Source organism: Prionailurus viverrinus, chromosome A3 (genome assembly GCF_022837055.1).
Source record: "Prionailurus viverrinus isolate Anna chromosome A3, UM_Priviv_1.0, whole genome shotgun sequence".
Classification (NCBI taxonomy): Eukaryota; Metazoa; Chordata; class Mammalia; order Carnivora; family Felidae; genus Prionailurus; species Prionailurus viverrinus.
Window position 1 is genome coordinate 15,527,707 of NC_062563.1, and position 22,821 is coordinate 15,550,527.

Below are 22,821 nucleotides of genomic sequence, written 5' to 3' on the forward strand. Positions count from 1 at the left end.
AAGCAGGGGTTCTGGGGAGGGGCACTGGAAGGTGGGTTCTAAGGTGGGTCATCTCACTGCTTGGAGGCCTCAAGAGGGTCCACAACTGCTATGGCTCAGAATCTCAGTCAGGAGTCTGAGTAAGGGACTTCAGGGATTTCCAAATGAAGGGGAGGGGGGGAAGGGGGGGACAGTCAAGTAGATCTCTGCTGTATCCTTTCCCCTGAGACCAAACCATCACCCACATTTGTTGCATTTATTCATGCCTCAAATAAGATTGACTCTGAACAAAAAGTTCCTTAGCGAAAGAAAGAAAGAAAGAAAGAAAGAAAGAAAGAAAAAGAACAGAAAAGAAAAAGAAAAAATACTTCACCAATTGAGGTCCCAAGAGAGGAAGGGGTGATGGGCTTGGGGATCCAGCTGAAAGGGAGGCTTCCCCTTCACAAAACCCCCATCCCCAACCTGCTGGACTTAGGGCGCCCTGGTCCCTGAGCCCGCTCCCGGGGCGGCAGCTCCCCCTAGCGGCCGTCTTGGCTCCTAACACCAAGGTCTCTGCTCACAGGTGGTGTGACCTTGGACGGGAGCCAGAGGTGTGACAACGGAGACGGCGCGATCATCTGAGCGGGAGGGATGGGCGGGAAAATTCACGAGTGTACAAATAAAATCTCCCATAGGAACTGAAGAATATTACCGCCAGTTCTTCCTGTTTGGGGCTGGAAAGGATGGAGGAAAGAGGCCCTCGGCGGAGGTGGGGAGGAAAAAGTGTGCATCACGATTTTACGTTTCTTCCACTCCATTCCCAGGTCCCTATGGTCAGTCTAGAACGTGGCACCCAGAAGCCAGCGAGCTACACCCCTCCACACCTCTGCGAGCTGGCCTCTCGAAGGATGCATTCTATGAAGTCACAGAAAGGGAACATCTGTCGGGTGCTTTCTGGGTGACCGGTACCTCACAATGGCCCTGCAAGCCAAGGAGATGAGGAGACCGTGACGCCGAAACAGAAGGTGATTTGGCCAGGCTCACACGACTAGGGGGTGGCGGGGCCAGAACTCTAATCTAGAAGTGCTGGCTGCTCCCCATTCCACCTTCCGAAGAAAGGAAAAGGCACGAGGGAGCATCCAGCCCGTATTCACGCGCATTGCGGCCCGGTTATTGCAGCATCGGCTGAGCCTCAAAATGTGCCCAGCCTGGGTCAAGGAAAGCACCCAGTCAGTCCCCGAGTCAGTACTTCCCTACAGCTCCCAGGTGACACGGCACGCCCACCCTCCAATCCCAAGCCCAGTCGTCCCCTGTCTGCAGGAGCCATAGCCCTGAACACGCAGTTGGGGAGAGGAAAAACCAGGGAGCCGGGGTTTCTGGGGATCTTCCCCTAGAGGCGGGCTGCGCGGTGTGGCGCCCTCAAGAAAGCAGCGCAGCGATCGAGGGGCGCAGAGCCCTCCCGGGAGGGACCCAGGCAGTGGTGGAGAGGCCTAGATGCGGAGGAAGGGCAGGAGGGCCTCCCCGGGACACGCCTGCACCCTCCTAGGCCCCAGCGCTCCACTCCGTGACTGAGCCCAGCGGGCCTGCACCGGCACAGAACGACCCCGTAGCCCTGGGCGGCGCGGCCTGAGCCTGCGGGTGTGGGGCTGCTCGGTGCCGCCCCGCTCGGCTCTCCGCGAGCCGGCGCCTGGGCGCTACGATCCCCACTCCCGCCTCCCCTACCTCTACAGCGCCACTCCCCGTGCCGCCTCCACCCCGCAGCCTCCACTCCAAGCTGTCTCTCCGCCCGGCTTGCACGCCGGCCCACTTCCTGCGTCGTCGCCATTTCGGTTCTTTTGCTGGACATCCTCAATCCCATCAGTCTTCAAAAATCACCCCTACTCGATCTTTCCCCCCCAAGCCCCTTCCATTTCATCAACCTTCGCCTGAAGGTTTGTCCCAAACGCTGTCAGCAAGCAATCAGGGCAGCGCGCTCCCAACCAAAACACACCGTGTTGGGGACCCCCTGCACTCGTCCTCATGGGAGCCCGCCCAGGGGACCCCAAGTGGGTAAGGTGTGAGCCTGAGCAAGACTGGCAGCTACCACTTTGCCGGATAGGCAGTCAGAGTTGGGTCCAGGGTCAGCGTCAGCGTCAGCTGATGGACTGTGTCTGTGTCCCGAGGCTGGGATCTGTCATGTCCAGGGCACCTCTGGGTGCTGGGCGGGGGGTGGGGGGGGGGGGTGGCAGGGAGGCAAGGATGCAGGCACTTGGGCCTCAGGCAACGTGCCTCCCACAATCCCACAGCTGGGTTGTCCCCTTACCACCTTCCCTGTGCTTGACCACTCCAATCTGAGGCTTCTCTTCTGGGCTCAGTTAGATCCTGCTTTTTGGGGGCAGGAGGCTGCAACAGATCTCAGAGATCACAAACCACTCCAGAAATGGCTCCCTACCAGTTAACTGTGGGAAAAATTAACTTTAAAGTGTTGGATTCAGAGTGACTTTTAAGAAGTCACATGACCTCTCTGAGCCTATTTCATCTTTTTATAAAATAGGGACAGATATGGGGCGCCTGGGTGGCTCAGTCAGTTGAGCGTCCGACTTTGGCTCAGGTCATGATCTCACGGTTCATGGGTTCCAGCCCCGCATGGGGCTCTGTGCTGACAGCTCAGAGCCTGGAGCCTGCTTCGGATTCTGTGTCTCCCTCTCTCTCTCTCTGCCCCTCCCCTGCTCATGCTCTGTCTGCCTCTCAAAAATAAACGTAATAAGAAAATTTTTTTAAATAGGGATTGATACTAATATCCATTCCAGAGGGCTCTGTGCAAATCAGGCTTGATGCAGGTAAAGCCAGTTTGTAGGGTGTTGAACAAATGTCCTTTTTTTCCTGCCTTCTTCCTGGACCTGTGCCATAATAATGCCCCTTGCTTCCCACTCGAGCACTTACCTAACTGCTCACCTTTAAGGGAATTAGCTGCTTGTTAAAAAGCCAATCTTAGGTTCACGTCCATGACCTTTTGATATAATGCCACCTGGATTCCAGAGACTGTCCCTCTCCTACTCTGAACCACCTGCCACTAAACATGATTGGAATGTGCAGAGGATGAGGCTGTTGAGGCAGACCTAGCTTCTCACCGGCTGTATGATGCTAGGGAAAGTTGTTTACTCCTAATCCTCAGTTTGTCTGCAACATGGGGAAATAATGGTGCCTTGCTCATTGGATTAAGTGAGAATAAGTCACTCTGCAGTGCATGGCACATAGGAGTGCAGTACTCGGTAGGTATACCCTGATCACGGGCGAGCCTACCTCCCCATCTAACAGCTGAAAACACTGAGGCTTGGAAGAAAGGTGTCTCCTCCATAAAAGGAGGAGGGATGGGGCAGTGGCCCAGTAACTGCTTAGATTTCTGGATGCCGGCCACCGGTTAAATGCTTTGCACATATCTCATTGAATCCTCACAACACAGAGAGGTGTATCTTATCCTCATTTTAGAAACAAGGAAAACTACGCTGGGGTGGGGGCAGGGGGGTGGGTGGGAGTTAAACAGCTTTTCCAAGGCCTCACGGCTAGTAATGCAACCCAAGACTTCACCCCGCACTCCAGTGCGGCTCTCTCGTCATCTAGCCTTGGCCCCTACAATTCTGCCTTGCCCTGGGAGTGGCAGGACAGGGATCCAAACTCTCAGCAATCTGGACCCACTCCTGGCTCAAGGCTGTTTTCACCACCACTTGCTACTTTCTTACAGAAACCTTCAAGCAAGGCTTTGATTCCCTCTCCACAGAGGGCCTCTTTTGTGCTCTGAATCCACCCCCACTTCCCTTGCCCCTAAGGCTCTGTGCTCCTTGGGCTACAGATACAGGGAGGAGATCCATGTCTGTGCACAGACTGCCCCTGGGGACTGCCACAGGAAGTTACTCTGATCTGGGAGTCACTGAGCAGTCGAAGAAACTCTGCGTCCACAGGAGCTATGCCCCCATAGGATTCATGGGGACCTGGAGCTTCCCACCCCATCACTCCCCACTTGCTGGCTGCCATCCTGGCCCCCATTTAGCTCTGATCTGGAAAGAGCTGCCTAGAACTAGGGGTTAGGGGCACCCTCGGAGTTAAGACATCCCTTTCTCCTTTCCCATCTTCCTTCTGGGTCATAAATGACTTTGAGCACCACCTAGGTACTCATCTCCACTTCTCTTCTCCAAAGGGAAGTTGGGAAGTGGTGGGGAAGGGGGGTGGGATGAAGAGAGGTTCAGACTTTAGACCATAGGAAGTCAAGAGATAACACCATTCTCCGTGGCTGGGTGGTGGTAACTCTCCCTTAGCCTCTGGAAATAAAAACTTCCTGCAGTTACCTGTTCATTTGGAAATGTGGCCATATTTCATATATCATCTACCAGTTTTTCTTAGAAAGCTCGCAATGTTTACAAAGCACTACGTATCCTTTGTATTTAAAACAATACAGCAGGATGCAGAGGTATGATTATGAAGTGACAGACTTGCACGTCCTTTAACTATTAATGTCTTCAGAACGAGTTTATTGTCAGAACCAGAGCCCAAATCCTGGGTCTGCCAGCTCCTAACACATAACCTTGGGCAAATGCCTTAGTTTCCTCATCTGTAAGACACGGATGGTTCCTTCCTATTTCCAAGGGTTGCCATGAAGATTAAGTGAGCAACATGTAAAGTACTTAGCCCACTGCCGGACATCTATTAAGCACAGCTACTTGGGGAAACAATGGTGCCTCGCTCATTGGACCTGCGACCAATGGACAGCGACCTGCACAGCTGCTTATTACTAACATGACAAACGTGTTCCTGCCACTGCCCAGTTCTCTCAGGAACTTGCCTCTAGACACTGCTTTTATGGTCACTTTAGAAATCGTAACAATTTCATTAGGGTCACAGATTTTTCACCCCCAACTGTCATTCAGCTCAGTCACTGTATTGTTGGAGAAAAGAAATCGGCTCCCCTGATGCCGGGCAAAGTTTGCCCAACTTTGGCAAAACCAAATTACCACTCAAGGGGCATAGATTCATCATTACAGAAGATATGCAGAAGAACAGGCACAGTTCTCTGAAGGAAACTCCCAGAGAGGTGAGCCAACACAGTTGGGGCAACCAGCCCACAGCTGACCAGGGGAGACTGCAGCCACATGACATGTGCTCTGGTGCCCTACCCGAAATAACATTAGCCACATGCCTTTATGGTTTGCGGTGTCTGGGGGAAATCCATCCACCCGAGGGGAGTCTTCTCAGCTGGTCCTACCTCCGGGACCCTGTAGCCAGGATCCGAGTCCCATTAACCAGCTGCTTCCTTCCAGCCTGGCCAGAGCACCAAGTGACTGAGGTGCCTCACGCTCGCACTTTCCCGTCTCCACTCAGGCACGTTCAGTCTTAAACCTTCATCCTGTCAGCCTCACCTCCCTTTTCTGCAGGGCTGGGGCCCAGGAGGCTAGACAGGCTTCCTGGGCAGAGAGCAAAACCCATTTGTGAAGACCTAACACTGTAAGCTGCAAGCTGACTGCTCTCTTGGGCAGGCTCTGGGCGACCCAAAGAGGAATACTGATGGTTTCAATACAGAAGTGGGTCTAGAGCAAGTGTGTTCCACTGGACACATTCAGAAATCAATGGCAAGAGAGAAAGGACCCTGAGTCATGGCACTTCACCCAAGACATAACACAGGAGGCTGCAGATGAAGGGGGTAGGACATAGGAGTTCCCCACACCTAGTATTTTAACCAAATGAAAGAATAATCTGGGGTCTAGGAGAGAAAGTGACCTAGTCATTCTTTACAGCTCCCTGTCCGACCGTGTGGGTCTCTCGCCGGCCCAACTGCGGCACTACAAAGTAAGCACAGGCAGAACCGTGGAAAATACTGTATTTACGTACATAGGAGGGACAGCTGCAAGCCCCTAACAGAGGACAGGCCACCCCAAAGAAAAATCTTAGCAGCAAATTTCCATCTCCCTCAGCACTCCCAGCACAGCTCAAGTTGGAAGGCTGGGCCTCCTGTCTCTCGGCACCCATCATACCCTTCCCACTGCAGAATTCCCAGTAAGGCAGGGAAAAGGAACTATTGCCAGAAGTGAGGCCCGGTGGGAGCTGGGGTGCCTAGTCATTCCTAGAGAAGAGGCAGTGACTCTATCGTGAGGGGTGGACCAGGAGCAATGCTGGGACTTCTCCGGATCCTATGGCCTGCTCTGTTGAAAGCTGGCAGTAGAGAGAACTGGAAGAAAGTTAGTCATGGATTCATGGGCGTGTGCACACATGCGTGCAGCAGGACACGGGTTGTGCGTCTTCCTTGTGCTTGATGCCTCCGTCTGCCGTCCTCTCCGTGACGGCAGCCTAATCCTCTGCACCTCTGCCTCTCTGTGGCTATGGATCCAGAAACCAAGTGTTTCTCCAAACAGAATAGCTGCGGTTCAGCAACATGGCAAAGGTAACAGCTGTCTTGGGGGAGGTAAGACAGATGACTAGAAGAGTGGTTTGCTCCAATCAGATATCCTTGATTTGGTTCTTTTTTAAAATAACAGGCTGGTGACAGGTATAGTGGCTCAAGAATGACATGGTTCCAATTCTGTTATTACCCTGAAAGAGGTCCCCTTGCTGACCTCCCAGATAGCAACGCTTCAGCAGGCAGAGGCCATTCTTGCGGCTGTGGTTCTGACTGCTACCTGCCTTCTTGACAGGGCCTCACTATCTCTCCACCAACAAGACTTCACATTTCCAGGGTTCCTCTCACACCTGGGCTGGACCTCATCTGGAGAGTCTGAACAGCCCAAGGTGTTGGGGGGCAGGGCGGGAGGGAAGGGCGCCAAGTGCCCAGCAGGGTGTCCAAAGGACCCGATTCTAGACATTGGATTTAGGGGCTGAGTTGAGGGGGATCTCCTTGAGCTCCGTCCGCATGCACAGGTACTCCCCGATGACAGCCATGAGCGCAATGCACACGGCTTGGACCAGCCACCAGGTCAGCGCCGAGGGGAAACGGGAGCTGTAGAACCAGCAGCCCAGGAGGTGAAAGAAATGGACAGTGACAGTGAAATCCAGACACTGCTTCCCTCGCCGGATGAAGTACAGCAAGCCCAGAGCACTGTGGGGAGAGGACAGCAGTGAGTTGTCACTGGGTTGTCCTGGCCTTAGATCATTTGGGGAGTAGGGACAATTAGGAGAACAGCATAGTGGTGGGAAGCAAGCAAGAGAAGCGTGAAGCGGGGGTTCCACTATTAGATGCCTAGAGAGAGCTGGCAGGTAATGCGGGGGGAGGATCAGGCTGGGCAGAAGAAAAACCAAAGTACAAGCTTGATGAGAAATGGCGACTGTCACCCAGGGGAATCCTAGGGACTGGTGGGGACTGCAGCACCCTGAGGCACACGTGGACCATCCAAAGTGGGGACCACAGCGACCTGAAGCTGGGCAAATCCTCATGCCGGAAGGTTGGCCTGGGATCAGTCAATCTTCCCATTTTCCAAGAGAAGCCAGATCTGGATTTATTTTTTTAACATAAAATATCCTGACTTTCAACTCAGTGGAAAAATGTTTTAAATGCCACTTGGGGGATGGTAAAACAGAGCATAATCTAGGAGCCAAATTCAGGTCATAGTCAGCCCACCCGTTTTTCAGTCTCCAGTGTGAGCTTAAGAATAGTAATGTGCAAGGCACTGTTTTAAGTATTTCCCATGAATGAATTTGTTTCACCCTTAAAACTATGAAATGGGTAATATTATTCGGCTCATTTTACCAAGGAGGAGACTGGGGCTTAGATAGATCAACCTGTCCAAAGTCACGAGACTAGTGGGAAGCTAAGATTGAAAGCCAAGTAAGTCTGCCTCTACAGCCTGAGATCTTAATCATTATGCTAAACTGCCTCTCAAAGGGCAGGCAATGGTCACGGGTGACCTTAAATGTTACCCAGCCAAACCCCTCAGTGTACCAACGAGGTGCCCGAAGCCGAGAGAAGGGAAGTAACTTGGCCAATGGCACAAAGACCAAGAACAGAACCGACTTCTCCTGACCCCCAGTCCCACCCCTTCCTCACCTCGTTCCACAACAGGGAAGTGATCTGAGATGGAAGCTAACCCCCAGGCGGCATGCAGAGTGATGTAAGAGCTTTCCAGCTAAGTCAAACAGCAATGGAAGGAGCCCTATAATGGAGCCAGTCCCAGAACCGGCCTTTGCCACCCACTTTAGTCCACCATGCCCCAGGAATAAGTGCCAGCCTGTCTCATGTCCAAATTGAGGAAGTTAGTTCCAGTGCTAGGACCCCCAAAAGCTGGAGAGCAAAACTGGTGATACTCACCAGGTGAGGGCGTTGAGGATGAAGGACATCATGGAGAGCCGGCCTGGAGGGGTGGAAAAGCCCAGGATCTGAGGGGGAATCACAAATGGAAACATGCTGGAAAAGTGACTTGGCTCGGCAGAGCTCCAGGCTCCAGGACCTCCCAAGGAACAATCATTCTTCCCAGAACACAAAAGAAAATAGGTCCCTGCATCTGTGTGTCAGCTTATTTCCAACAAGGTGCTTTCACAGACCTCCACTAGAGTATCTCACTGGACCCCAAACAGCAGCCGGGAAGAGACTTACAAAGGAGAAGCAAAAGTTCAGAGAAGTAACTTGCCCAAAGTGATACAGTCAGTAAACTGCAAGAGTAAGGTCAATTACAGGGTTCAGTAAACTGAGACCCCACCAGCCAGACACCTAGTTTTGTAAATAAGGTCCCAGGGAAATGCTACCACACCTATTTGCTTAGTACTGATGCTGGCTGCTTTTGTACCACAATGACAGAGGTGAGTTGGTGAGAAATCTCCTGTTACCTTGCCGAGGGCTGCACAGAGAAGCAGCAGCAGGAGCAAAGATTCCATTCCGGATCTCCTGGCTCATTACCATACACCACAGCTGCCTCTCAGATGCGAAGATCTCATAGCCCTCCTTGACTATAAAGCACTTTCATCTTCCTAGGCACCTCTGGGGTCTCTGGCCTTCATAACATTTTGCTGAGCATTATTCTGCCCAGTTTCCAGAAGAGAAAACCGGCTCAGAAAGGTGAAGCAACTTGCCCAGAGTCCCACAGCTAGTATATCTGGACCTAGATTGGACGCTAAACCTCTCTGAATCCAAAGTACAGGCTCTCTGCGTTGCAGTCCATAACCTCTCCACTACTGGTCTCATGATTTTGCAGACAGGAAAACTGAGGTTCAGAGGGGACAACACTTGGCCCACATCACACAGCTAGTAAGTGGAATTTCAACGGAGGCCTGATTCCAAAGTCTAAGCAGTTTCCATTATACCTCCGTGAATGTTCTTTTATCCACCCCCCTCTTCCGTTTGGCACCTGAGAATTTGGGGCCTAGGGAAGTGAAGTCACTTTCTCAGAGTGTCAGAGAGGAGATGCATCAGGTTGCCTGGAACGCAAAGCTGCTCCTTGACATCCAAGGCCCTTTCCTTTGAATAATCTGCTTCTGTTAACAGTCACTAAATTTTATGGATAGGGCACCTGAGGCTCAGAAAGATGAGATCCCTCCCCCGGGACCACAAAGTAAGATGGTGGTCCAGCCAGGTCTGGAGCCCAGTAGTGTCGGACCACAAAGTACCCCCGACGAGGCCGAGACTCCGCCCGCGCTGGCCCAGAGACCCTACCTCGGCGTCGAACATCTGGTCCAGCGAGGGACTGCTGCGCACCAGCCCGTCCACCAGCGCCAGCCACAGGCCCAGCGAGCCGTAATAGACCGTCTGCATGAGGACGATCTGCGACAGGATCAGCAACGGGTCCCACACGTAGCTGCGGAACTGGCCCGCCATGCCGGCCCGCGGGGCCCGGCCGCCACCCGGGGCCTGGGTCAGCGCCGCCGCGCCATGGGCCCCGGGCCGCCCTGGCACCTGCGAGGACACACGCCGGGCCTCAGCCAGGGAGCCGTCACCATGGCAACGCCGCCCCGCCCGGGAGGAGGGACCTGGACGGAGGGGGCGAACCCATTCCGGGAGCGGGGGTGAGGGCGGGGCGGACAGACCCATTCCCAGAGTAAGGGGAAATCCTGCCCATTCCGGCTGCTCGGGCCCCGCCCGTCCTCAGGCTTCTTCGGGGTCCACTTACCGGTGACGGACTCGAGGGTCGAAGTGTCCGAAGACGGCCCAGCCTCACCGACTGACCCCCTAAACAGCGCTGACAGACAGGACCATGGAGGAGAAGCCCTACCTGCCTAGAGAGGCAAAGATCCAGCTACAGCGGCGGAGCCGCGACCGCGTAGGAAAGAAGCGTTTCCGGGGAAGGCGGTGGAGGGGCGGGGCTGAGGTTGCGCAGGCGTAATGGACGCAATCTTCGGCCGAGCCACCTAAACTGGGTACGGGCCGCGGGGAAGCGAAGTATGCACATGCGCAAGATGAAGAATGAAGGCGAACGGAAGTGGGGCACGTTAAGCGGTAGAGCTTGCGTGCCCTCTACAGGGGAGTCTTGAAGACAAGAGGCGCAACCAGGAGAATAGGGAGCGGGGTGGGCAAGAGCAAGGGAAAGATGTTTAGGAATTAACAAGTAGATAAGTGCTGACTCTACCTTCCCTCTCCTAGTTAAAGTCTGGGATAACTTTAAATGAACCTGCCAGGTCTTCCACACATGATTTTGCCACGGTTCCCGTTTGACAGATGAGTAAGGCTCAGAAAAGGAAAGCAAGGTACCGCCTCAAAGAGTTAGAAGACAGAGTTAAGTGGCAGTCAGGATTAGAATTCACGTGCCGACATCGCAGCATTGATTTCGTGCTACTGGATTACAGCAAGGTTTGGACACGTACGAATGGGAAAGTCCCTGCCCTCTGACACAACCTAATTATTAGAAAGGCAAAGTAGTGAATGTTTTATAATGTGGGTATCAGTTTGTATTTATATGTACATATAAACTTAAACTAGAAGACAGGACAGATTCTGAAATCATAACCTAGGAGCAGATTCTGACCCTGCCTTGCCTCCATGACTGCTTTCTTTCTGCCTTTTCTGAGTCTACATAGGGTAGACGGTCGGTAAATATTTGCTGAATGAGTCAAAACAGAGGAAGAATAACAGCAAATTGATGAATCACGTTCTTCCTGCCCCAGCAGATCAAAACCCCTTAACCTCATTGAGTCTAGAGCCCCCTTCTCCAGAATGGAAAGAAAGGAAGTAACCGGTTCCAGGAAAAGAATCTGGGTTTTAGAGCCAGCTCCACTAGCTGTGTGACTAGCAAGCTACTTCCTTCTTTAAACCCCAGCTTCCCTGATTATGAAATGAGGAGTTAGACAAGATTAACGTTTGCCAACATTCAATCTACCCTCCACTAATTAGTTTCCCATTAAAAAAACTTATAGAAGACTGATGTAACTGCCAATCAGAACTTCTGAACAGCATGTGATAATCATATTATCACCTTGAGTTGATACAATTCCAGACAAAAGTAAAGAAAGGTGAGACCTTATCAAGAGTAAGTATGTGATTTCCCTTATCATTAAGAAATACTGTAAACAGTTCCCTTGGACTCCAGTTTGGAAGTCATTAAGGCCCAAAGACTTCTGAGGTGCTTTCCAGCTCAACCATTCTTTTAGGTGCCTCAATTCAGATCAACAAATATATATTCAAATCCCTCCGGTCCACTGATTACTCGTGTGATCTAGTGTTCCCGAGAAAACATCTTCTGTTTATCAAGTACCTACATGATCGTGATCTTGTTTCATCCTCACAATCTGAGACAGTTGATATTATCCCTCTTTTTAAAAGTGAGGAAATGGAGGCTCAGAGAGGGGGCGTGCCTCTACGTAGGTAAGAGGGCTCATAAACTGAGCCGAGATTCAAACCCAAGACACCTCACTCCAAAACCCAGATAACGATTTCCGAAGAAAAAGATAAGAGTGAAATACGTGGTGGAGTGAGGAGGTCAGGAAAAGGGCTTAAGAAGTTTTACTTTGTTCCCGCAGGCAGCTTGGTTTCCCTTCCAAGTGCCAGAATGTTTGGCTTCTCCTGAGTCAGGCCCCCTCACGTCATAGCTGGGCTCTCTCCACCCGGCTCCTCCCACCTCCCACGGAGAGAAGGCCCTCCCTACCTACTCTCCTGAAATGGAAAATGCAGGTAGCCTGAGGTGTTAGGGCGCTGAATAGCTGGAGTCTGACGTCATTCCTGGAGCCCGGAGCTTGCCTCTTGGAAACCCCCCGTGGGCCTGCGGGACAGCCTATTGCACTTTCCTTTTCACCTGTAGGAGTTCAGCTCTTGATCTCCCACCTTTCAAAACTTGGGAAATGGGGCACCATCCCGTGTCTTAATTTGGATACAACAAGGAAACCAAGAGCTGGGGAAAACCACAGTAACTCCCTTGGCCAACCTCCTTGGCCCATTTTGAGAATCTGACCACAGGAAGCCTGGAGAAGAAGAATGAACTTTGAATTCAGACCACAAAGCCTGAACTAGGGCCCCAATGACCTGCCATGTGACCTTGGGTGAGTCCCATGCTGGGTCTTAGTATCCCAAACTACAAAATGAAAGAGGAGCATTGGACTCCAACTTCCAAATGCAGTCCATGGCCTTGTGCCATCTGAATCACCTGAGGAACATATTATATTGTCAGATTTCCAGGCCTTGTTGGAAGCCAAAATCTGAATCTCTAGAAGCGGAATACAGAAATCTGGATATTTAAAGAGCTCCCCAAGTGATTCAGAGATAGCCAACATTTGGTAATTACAGAACAAAATGATCTGTAATTGACCTCAAACCAAATCCTCCTTCTAACAGAAAATTGCTCTGTGACCTTGCCGTGTCCATGACTCTCTTTAGGCCTCAAGGTTTTTTTCCATCTGTAATCTGAAGGGTTTGGACTAGAATAGCTGATCTCCAAGGGCCTTTCCCACGCTTTGTGGTTCCAAACTTATGAATGAAATTTTAAACTTTAGGTCAGAGACTGAATGACAAACAGCCACAAGCTGGGACAAACTGTCCTCTGGTTGAGAGAAAAGGAGTGCCTCTGGTTACTTGGTCACTTACGTCACTTCCCGCTGAACTCCCACTGTGGGTTTGCAAGGTCGACTCTTATTGGGATCACTTTCCTGATCGATCCCCATAAATCCCTTGGGAAATGTCCTCATACAGGTCTGTGGACTTTGAGCCCTGCTTGTAGTTAAATCCTGGCTCTACTACTATCTTGCTGGATGACCTTGGGAAAAGGACTTCATTTCTCTGAGTCTCAGTTAGTTTCCTTCTCTATAAAAATGGCGATGAGAATAGTACCCGTGTCATGGGCTGTCCTGAGAGTCAAATATGTGCTCACCCCACTACCGGATATGCAGTCAGCGTTATGTAAACGTTAGCAATATTAATTATTGTTATTATTTCTTCCCTTGGAATGCAGGAGTGGTAACACCTGGTCTCTCAGATTTATGGCAAAGATCTAAGTAAATGTCAGATACAGTGAGCCCGGTGCCTGGCACATAGTAGGAGCTCAGTAAATGCAGTGCCTTCTTTTCTTAATCCCACCCACCTGCAAGGTTCTCCAACTCGCTCCCTTTTTCCCTTCGCCCTTCCCTAGGCTGCCAGCTCACGTGATCCCTTTCTGGGGAATGCTTGATGAAAACACTTTAGGAGAGACACGTGGCTCGGGGACAGGTTATGCAACTCTGCGCTCACACTTTTCGGAAATTCCATGTGGGAGGTTGCATTTGGCTGCCTGTCCTCCGCATGGACTCTGGCCAGTGATTTCCCCTCTCGGGAGAGAAACTGGAGAGAAAGAACTCATCATTGTCTGTTTTCTCCTCCCGACTAAGAACCTTTTGTTACCCAGAGTGTCTTCAGGGCCGTGTGTGTCTCTGCGGAACATTTGCTGAGTTACCTACTATGTGCCAGACACTTACACGATCTCATTTGATTTTTATGTAACTTCTAAAACAAACTTCTAAGTTGTAGCTACAATTAATAGTCCCAGTTAACAGATGAGGAACCAGAGGCTCAGAGGAAGGACACCATTTACCCAAGGCCACACTGCCAGTGAATAGTAAAGCTGGAACTCCGCCCCAGGCCAACCTGACTCTACATGCTACCTCTTCCCAATGCATAGTAGAACATGCACTTGGACATTACTGTTTACACAGGGTTTTCACCTACATGATCTTCCTACCGTCCCAACAGCCCTAGGGAGGTAGGTATATACATTTTCCCCATTTTACAGATGAAGAAACTGAGGCTCAGAGGAAGAAGCCCACTGGTCAGTGCTCTTCTGCAAATCCTCTAGGGAGGATGGATGCTGCCAGGGATTCCGGCAGGTGGCTGGGCCTCCGAGGGCATTGTTTCTCTTGCACAAAGAACTCATTTCCAGGGGTTGGTTGCCAGGTCTAAGGTACCCTGGGAGGAAGAAGAGAAGTGAGATTTTCTGAAACAGTGGCTGCACTCCCCAAGGTTTCTGACCCCCACCATGTATGATACTCTCTGCCCCTCCCTAAAAATTATTCCTTGCTCTGACTTGAAGAATTCAGGGTTTTATTTTAAGAAGAAAAGCTGTTTTCTTCACCTTCCTTTTCATCATTCGTGCATTCAATCAGTCATTTGATAAATATTCACTGACCACTTACTATGTGGTCAGCAGGAACTGAATAAAGTAAATGAAGAGAAAAACTCTGACCTCATAGACTTTATAGTCTCACGGAAGACACAGACAATAAACAAGGACAAACCAACAATCTAAAAGTCAACATTAAATAGTGAGAAGCGCTATGAAGGAAAATGGGGGTAAGGAGGGAGAGAACAATGGAGGACGGAGGGTGAGAGGGATTACTTCAGAAATGGCAGTCAGCAAAGACCTCCCCAAAGAGGTGGCATTGAAGCAGAGGTGTGATGGAAGTGAAGGATGGAGCCAACTGGATATCTGGAAAGAACATTCCAGAGAGATGGAACTCAAATACAAAGCCCTGAGGCAGCAATGAGATTGGCATATTCTCTGAATAGTAAGGCCAGTGTGGCAAGAACAGGGAGCAGTGGAGGCCATGGCCATCCACTGTCGTCTGAGAACTTCCAGCTTACAATTCATTATCACCTTACAACACCCCTGGGAGCTGTGGGGAGTTGGCAGGTGGGGGAAGGTAGGAGGGATGGGAAGAGGAAAGCAGATTCATTCATTCACTCATGCAACAAATATTTATTGAGTGCTCACTACATTGTGGGCACTGGGCTGGCCTCTGGTATAAGAAACAGACATAGTCCCTCCCCTTGGGGAGCTTCTGATCGAGCAGGGGAGATACACAACAAAGCCAGAAGAAAAGAAAAGAGAAAAGAGAAAAGGAAAGAAAAAAGGAAAGAAAAGAATCGTAGAAATAGAAGTTGTGAATGCTGTGAAGGAAGCAATGTAAAAGAAGTTGGGCAGAAAGAGTTTGGCCTCAGGGGAAGGTCTCTCTGAGGAAGTGGTGTGAAAGTTTAGACTCGAAAGATGAGTAGAGTTACCCAGGGCAAGGATGTGCCGGCAAAGGAAACCGTGTTTGTAACAGTCCTGTCATCACATGAGGATTCTCCTTTATTGGGGAGGAAACAGACTGATGATGGGGGTGAACTGCCCATGTCATAAGTCAAATTGCCCGTGACGTTTGCTTTTGCTGTTTGCAAAGAGCAGATTCTGATTTCTGTGGCATCTAGAAAATAGTTGCACTATCTTCATCTTGACCAGATGGTGGGTGGAGGCTGGGCGACAGGGCCTCAAAGGGACAGGGAAAGTTGGGAAGAACAGGAGAACTCAGCTGAATGTTGGTAAAGGAGGGGGGGGGGGTTCAAAGCATCCCACTCTGTATGCTGCACTCCAATCCCAGGGCTGAGGAATGTGAGTCCCATGGTGCTATCCCTCCCACAGGTAAGGGCTCAGATGATGGTCTCTGTCAAGGACGCAGAGGAAATAGGGTATATGGAAGGAGCCCAGGGCTGGAAACCAAGGGATCTGGGTATAGATGAAGCTTTGTAACCTGGACAACTCACTTCACCTCGCTGAGCTTTATTTCCTCAACTGTAAACTGGTTGTAATAACACCAGCCCTGGCTATCCTCTGGGATGATTTGGAGTATATAAATGCAATGACTTAGATAAAACTTCAGAAGAACCGCCTAGCACTCTGTGAATGGTTGGGATTGGTATTATCTGTGCTTTTCTCTAGCTATCAGAGTAGGGGAACTGAATGGGAAGCACAAGCTTGTATGCAGGAGGTTCTCAGGGACAAATCTCTTAATCTCTTTTCCAGCATCTTCCTCTCTGCTACTTTGGGGACAGGACACTTCAAAATGTTTTTATGAGGAAAACAGGAATCAGAGGTATAAACTCAGTGAGACAACATAGTGAGACTGGATCAGAGAAATCTGATTTAAAGCCTGTATTAGTCAGCTGTTGCTGCATAACAACTACTCCCCACCCCCCCACCCCCTGCCCCCACCGATCTCAGTGCTGCAAACAGCAACAACATGTATTTCTCAGTCCTGGGTTTGAAGGTCAGCTGAGGCAGCGTTGTTACAGTTTTGTTACCATTTCTCTCTGAGGCTGTTTTCTCATCTGTAAAATAGAAGTAACACTACTAACTTTACATGGTCAAGGTGAGGGTGATGTTCAACACTTCCTTCTAACTAAAGATACTCTCTGCTCTTATAAGGTAGGTTATGTTCACCCTTGAGGTCAGCTAGTAATCTAAGAAGCAAGTTTGACCTAAAAACTCTCACTCTGGGAGACAATGAAGGCCCTTGGCTAAGCCAATCAGACTGACTGTCTCCCAGATTCAAACCAGAAAGAGAATAAGTCAGTCAGAGAGAGAGAGGCACCCATCCAGGAAGAAGAGACACCCTCAAATAAAGACCACCCAGGCTTCAAGAGCTGGAGATAAGCTGACCAGGCCCTGGAGTCACCTCAGTTTTCGATGTCTTCCTTTCTGTATTTAGCCTTCCTATATCCTTCTAATAAGGATCAAGCCCTTCCTATATCCTTCTAATAAGGGTCAAGCCCTTTTTCCTTAAGGAGTCTGGGATGAGACTTTGCAATTGCGGGAGCTGCACATGCACAGAGAAGATGCCTGTAAAGTTGCCAGCCCAGAGCTTGGCATATAATAGATCCTTAGCCACTGGTGGCTACTGTTCACTAATCAGGGATCTGCTTAAGAGCAAGGGCAGTGTCTCATTCACCGGGAGTTTTCAAAAAGCCTCTCACATAGAAGATGTTCATCAAATGTTTACTGGATAGGTGAGCAAATGAGTGAATGTCTGTGTCTAAGCCTCTAAGGACAGACATCCAAATGGCATTCATTCATTTATCTATACAGCAAACATTTACTGAACATTGACTTGTGCCAAGATCTTGGGCAAGATGCTAAGGATACATCCATGAACATGACAATGTCCCTACTCTCATGGAGCTTACATCTGGTGGGGGAAAAGACGATAAACAAGTAAGAGGATACATACATAATGTCAGGTGGGGAAAGTGTTACGACAAAAAATAAAGCAAAGCAAGGAGAAAGTGATTGGAGGGGGTGGGACTATTTTTAGAATTCTTCACCATACCTCCAGTAGGTGCTGACTCACTGTGTGGCCCTTGGTTTGCTTGCCTTACAATGGGGGTGCTGTTGGAGCGAACAGTCCGGGAGGGCCCCTCCTTACCTAGTGTTCCCAGTTTCTGCGGTTATGCAAGGCAGTGGCTGGACATTCCACGGCCTCTGGAAACTCCAGGCTGTCATTATCGGGAACTGGAGAGAGATTTGCATGGAGTGAGGAAGACCAAAGAGGGTTGGCACCATTCTGGGAGAGACACCCCCACGCCCACTCTCTCAGCCGTTCTGAAAATAGCGACATGATTACCTGTTATTTACTCTGTGTGAGGAGCTTTTGGAGAGAAAGCTCCCCAACTCAGGACTCTTAGAGGGAGACGTCTGTGATCATAAAAATGGATATCATTTATGCACTGGGTGTTGTGCTTAAGCACCCTCCTCTCAACATGTATGGCTCCCAAGTTACTAAAGAGAAACTGAGGCATAGAATAGTTAAGTGTCTTGTCTCCGTCACACAGCCAGGATGATAGCCCAGATCTCTCTGACCCCGAAGCCCGTGCCCATTAATCTCCAACATAAGAGGGAAAGGGATGTTTGCCCAAGGAGAGAGACAGATGGAGTGACAGGGGTCTCAGAGGAAGGAGAGAGGAGAGCTAGAAGGAGAAGGTGAGGAGGTTTTGAGAAGCCTTCCAGGAGAGGGGGCATTTGAGCTGGGCCATTAAGGGCAGAATTAGTTGTAGTTTCTTGGGCTGGTCACCTCTGGATGCTCCAGGTATGCACTTAGCCTAGGTTACGTCCAGCCTAGGAGGCCTAAGAAAAGGGGGAGGGGCAGCTTCACCCCAGCTATAGGCCAGATCTCAGCTCCTTTTTGAGCCACCTGCTCCCTGTTGACTTCCTGAATCCCTTCTCTTTGCTTGAAAGGAAGCTGGTGGGAGGATCTGTATATGGCCCATGCCACCCCCAGACTCCTTCCACCTCAGGGGTAGAAAATGAGCAGGTGGCATAATGTAGGGCAGGCATGGACTTGGTGCCCAGTGCTTCACCTCATTTCATCCTCCCAATTGCCCAAAGAGGTAGGTCTTGGGACACAGGTCCCCATGTCACTGAGGAGCAAAATGACTTTCAAACTTTCCTCCAACTGGCAAGTGTTGGAAACAGGATTTTAATCAAGAACTTCCAGCCCTAAAACCCTTGTGGATTGTGTTTACTTGGTTATCATTTTGTTTTGTTTTGTTTTGTTTTGTTTTACTTCAGTCCCATGTAGGGAATTGGGGACTTCAGTTAAATTCACCAAACCTTTGACTAGTACATTTTGTTTTGTGGGAGCCAGAGAAGAACCCATTGAGATGTTTTAAAGGGCCTCACGATGTGTTCAAATTGTTTTTAACCTCTTGGTGGGTCAGGAAGAGAGAACCTGAAGTTTCTTACCCCAGAAATTTGCATAGAGACACAAACCCTATGACAGTAGTAACCATCCATGCTCCCCCTTGTCCCCAATCCACAAAGCACAGGTTAAAGCCCCCACAAATCTACAAATAACTACATTCAAATGTGTTTCATGACTTCAGAGAGATTCTTAGAACTTGGAGGAAGTGAAATAATTCCTTCATTTCAGAAGGTTAGGATAGCTTTATAGAAGAGCTTCTGTTGTCTAAACAGGCACTACTCAATCTTTTTTGTTAGCGTGCTCTCCAAATGATTGTTGAAAACTATGTACTTCCTGGCACATTTTTTAGTTGAGAGCTAATCTTTTTCATCCAAAGTTTAAAGAGTTGCAAAGGTTCTAATTTTTGACATATTGTAAATTCATATACTCAGAAATAAATGTCTATGTCATTGTTTTAAGTGTATCCAGTTGAATGAAATACCCTAGCAATTTGATACCTATAATTATCTGTTAAAAAAATACATGAACAGGGGCATCTGGCTGATTTAGTGGGTAAAGCATGTGATTCTTGATCTCGGAGTCGTGAGTCTGAGCCCCATGTTGGATATAAACAAACAAACAAACAAACAAACAAACAAACATGAATAGGCTCTTCTCTAATGGAAATTTTACATCACTTTTTTTCTATTCAAACTCACATTTCCATTCCATGTTTCAGAACATAAAAATTTTACAGTACGGGGCACCTGGGTGGCTCAGTGGGTTAAGCATTGGACTCTTGATTTTGGTTCAGGTCATGATCTCGCCATTTGTGAGATCAAGCCCCAAGATAGGCTCTGTGCTGATGTGTAGAGCCTGCTTGGGATTCTCTCCCTCCGTCTCTGTCTCTCTCTCTCTCTGTCCTCCCTTGCTCTCTCTCTCTCTCTCTAAAAATAAATAAACTTAAAAAAAAATTTTGCCATCCATTTTTTTTTTTTAAAGTAGGCTCCTTGCCCAACATGGGGCTTGAACTCATGACCCTGAGATTAAGAATCACATGCTCTATAGACTGAGCCAGCCAGGCGCCCCACCATAAGGTTCTTTTTTTTTTTTTAATGATTAAATAGCTTATTAATAGCTCTATCATATTTCCCTGCCAAAAAACATATATATATATATATATATATATATATATATATATATATATATAAATTGGATCATTATTTTACCTCCTATGACCATAAGACTAGGTATTAAAAATTTATATCATTACAATTATCATAAGGATGCATTTGATTGGGATGCTGCATGGCTCAGTCTTGATCTCAGGATCCCAAATTCAAGCCCTGCTTTGGGCTCTGCACTGGGTGTGGAGCCTACTTAAAATTAAAAAAAATTCAATTGATCAAAACAATGTAAATATATTACGATTTTTTAAGTCCTAAAAATGGGGCACCTGGCTGGCTCAGTTGGTTGAGCATCTGGCTCTTGATCTCAGCTCAGGTCATAATCTTTGTTTGTGGGTTTGAGCTCAGCATCAAGCTCTGCATGGGGCCTGCCTGGGATTCTGTCTCTCCCTCACTGCCCCTCCCCTGCTTTCTCTCTCTCTGTCTGTCTCTCTCTCTCTCAAAATAAATCAACTTAAAAAGGGAGATATATACCCCACCCAAAAAAGAAAAAAGTCCTAAAAATATTTGTAACCGTTTGATTAAAATATAACTGAAATAAAATAAATTACACATAAAGTGTGCAATTTGACACATGTACACACTTGTGAAACCAGTTCTACAAACTATGATAAATAATTATTAAACAGGGGCAACGTTTCCTTACCAAATAGTCACGTGTCCCTAGATGAATATTGCATGTGCTAAAGTGAGATAGGTTTTAGCAATAATTTTATTCCTACTTTAATTTTTTTATAGCTGTCAAGCAGTGGTGTGCCAAAGCTAGTTTGTACTGGTTCAATGTTTAGGAATTTTGTGGGTGGTTTAGGCATCCACAAAGGCTAGGCACCTTTGGTAACATGACCATTACTACAAATTAAATTATATAAACTCACAATTATATAAACTATATTAAAAACAAAGGAAATATGTACTCAAAACTCATCATTTCCTAATTATTTCACTGCCTTTTATTGTTATCTATGCCCTTGATATTATTTGCACCTATTATGTTGCACTCTGTGTGGTACAAGAATTGCTCATCTCTAACCAGCGCTATGTTTAGTGACGTCACATTGGGAGCTTGAAATCCGCTATGGTGGGAGTATTTATACCACAGAAATTGGCAAATGGTACAGATTAGCGCTTCCTGCCTTCCCCAACTTATTGTTGAACACTTACCAGCACACTACCGGCTGTAAGAAGTTGCTGGGAATGAAAGGAGTTTTGTTATAGTGATGTGTTGACAGATAACCAAAATCGCATAGTGATCTATCATCAAAAATTATTTTTAATGATCTATGTACTGACAATTAGATTAGGCCCTCCTTCAATTGTGTGGAAAGCAAAGATTGCAAAACCCATCTGACTTGCAAAAGGATTTCTTATTCTGACATGAAATTCACTCATTTGCTCAGTTTATTTCTCAATCCTAAGGAAGGGTAATGAGAGTAGCTGGAAAAAATTGCTTATCTTTAAATCCGTGGGGAAAAATATGATCGGCATTTGAAGCTTGCTTGACCGCCAAGGATCTCTGCCCTACATGAGATTTTCATCCTTTGATAATAATTAAGGGAGGAAAGAGGAGAAATCACTCCCAACTCTCTACTCCACAAAGTATATGAATTCACAGTATCCCAACAGAAGCCAAAACACCCTGGTTATGAAGCCATGCTTCTGCCCTAGAAAGATACATAGAGAAATCAACCAGGGCAAGAGATAAATCTAGGTACCTTTGGTAATTTGATTGATTATCATAGGATGCTTCCCTCTAATAGTTCCAACAGTATCTGCAGTATCTGTACTTGGGGTCTGTACTTGGGGGCCTGAGAGGATTTGCACACCCAACCCTACCCTCCCTTCTTGGGAGGATACAGGGGTAAGGCAGACACATAACTTTACAACTTTTATTATTATATTTTTTTAAGTTTGTTTATTTATTTTAAGGGGAGAGGGAGAGAGAGAGAAAATAAATCCCAAGCTGGCTCTGCACTGTCAGTGCAGAGCCTGACACGGGGCTGAACTCACGAACTGGGAAAGCATGATCTGAGCGGAGACCAAGAGTGGGGCATTTAACTAATTTAGCCACCCAGGCGCCCCACAACTTTCTTTTAAAAAGGGTGGAAGTAGATCTGAGGCAGACTTGCACACTAGTTCTCAGATCAAACTTTTTTGAAATTCAAAATCAGGAAAACGAATCCTTTAAAACAGGTCAGCCATCCTCAAGCCAAAAAGTTTGCCCATCGGTTGTTTTTGTTCAGCTTGCTGCTAAGAATGGTTTTTACATTTTTGAATCGTTGGGGAAAAAAATCAAAACAAGAATGATATTTCGTGACACGTGAAAATTATATGAAATACAAATTTCACTGTTCCATAAATAGTATTTTATTAGAACACAGCCACTCTCTTTCTTGCAAGTATTTGTAGCTGATTTTGAGCTACTGTGTTAGAGTTGGAGCATGACACGAGACCGAATGGCCCGCAAAGACGAAAACATTTAGCTCTTTACAGAAAAATTGTGCTGACCCCTTAAGGCTACGCAAGTCCACGTCCCATTTGGAATGTCTTCCTTATCCTCGGAAGGGAGTGTACCCCGTTCAAGGAGCGCGGGTCTAAGCTGAAGACCCTGGGCAAGTCCTTCCCATCGAAGGTCTCAGTTTCCCCCAGGTATGAAATGGGGTTAGACACAGTGATCTCTGGGAGCCTGTCTGGGGGGAAAGCAAAGAAATAAAGGGGACAGGAACTCGGGGTAGAGCGGGAGCCGGTCCCTCGGGGTTTCCAGCCGCGTGGGCGGGCCCAGAGCCCCGAGGCCCAGCTTTCGCAGGGGAATTCCGGGCGGGGTGCGGCGGCGGGGCGGGGCCGG

The 22,821-nt window shown here is 48.4% G+C and overlaps 1 protein-coding gene across 3 annotated transcripts in view; it reads right to left on the minus strand.

Moving 5' to 3' along the window:
• The window catches only part of SYS1 (SYS1 golgi trafficking protein), a 35,294-nt gene extending 25,135 nt beyond the window's left edge, over nucleotides 1–10,159 (minus strand). For 2 of the 3 annotated variants that reach the window (XM_047851396.1, XM_047851397.1), the window contains exons 1-3: nucleotides 10,017–10,159; nucleotides 9,563–9,802; nucleotides 8,225–8,292 (exon numbers count right to left, since the gene is read on the minus strand). In XM_047851396.1, coding sequence (XP_047707352.1) covers nucleotides 8,225–8,292; nucleotides 9,563–9,724 — 230 coding nt within the window. In that variant the 5' untranslated portion in view covers nucleotides 9,725–9,802; nucleotides 10,017–10,159. Of the gene's footprint in view, nucleotides 1–5,788; nucleotides 7,019–8,224; nucleotides 8,293–9,562; nucleotides 9,803–10,016 lie in introns of those variants that run through there. The other variant, XM_047851395.1, reaches the window with a different exon arrangement.
• Nucleotides 10,160–22,821: the final 12,662 nt, after the last annotated feature.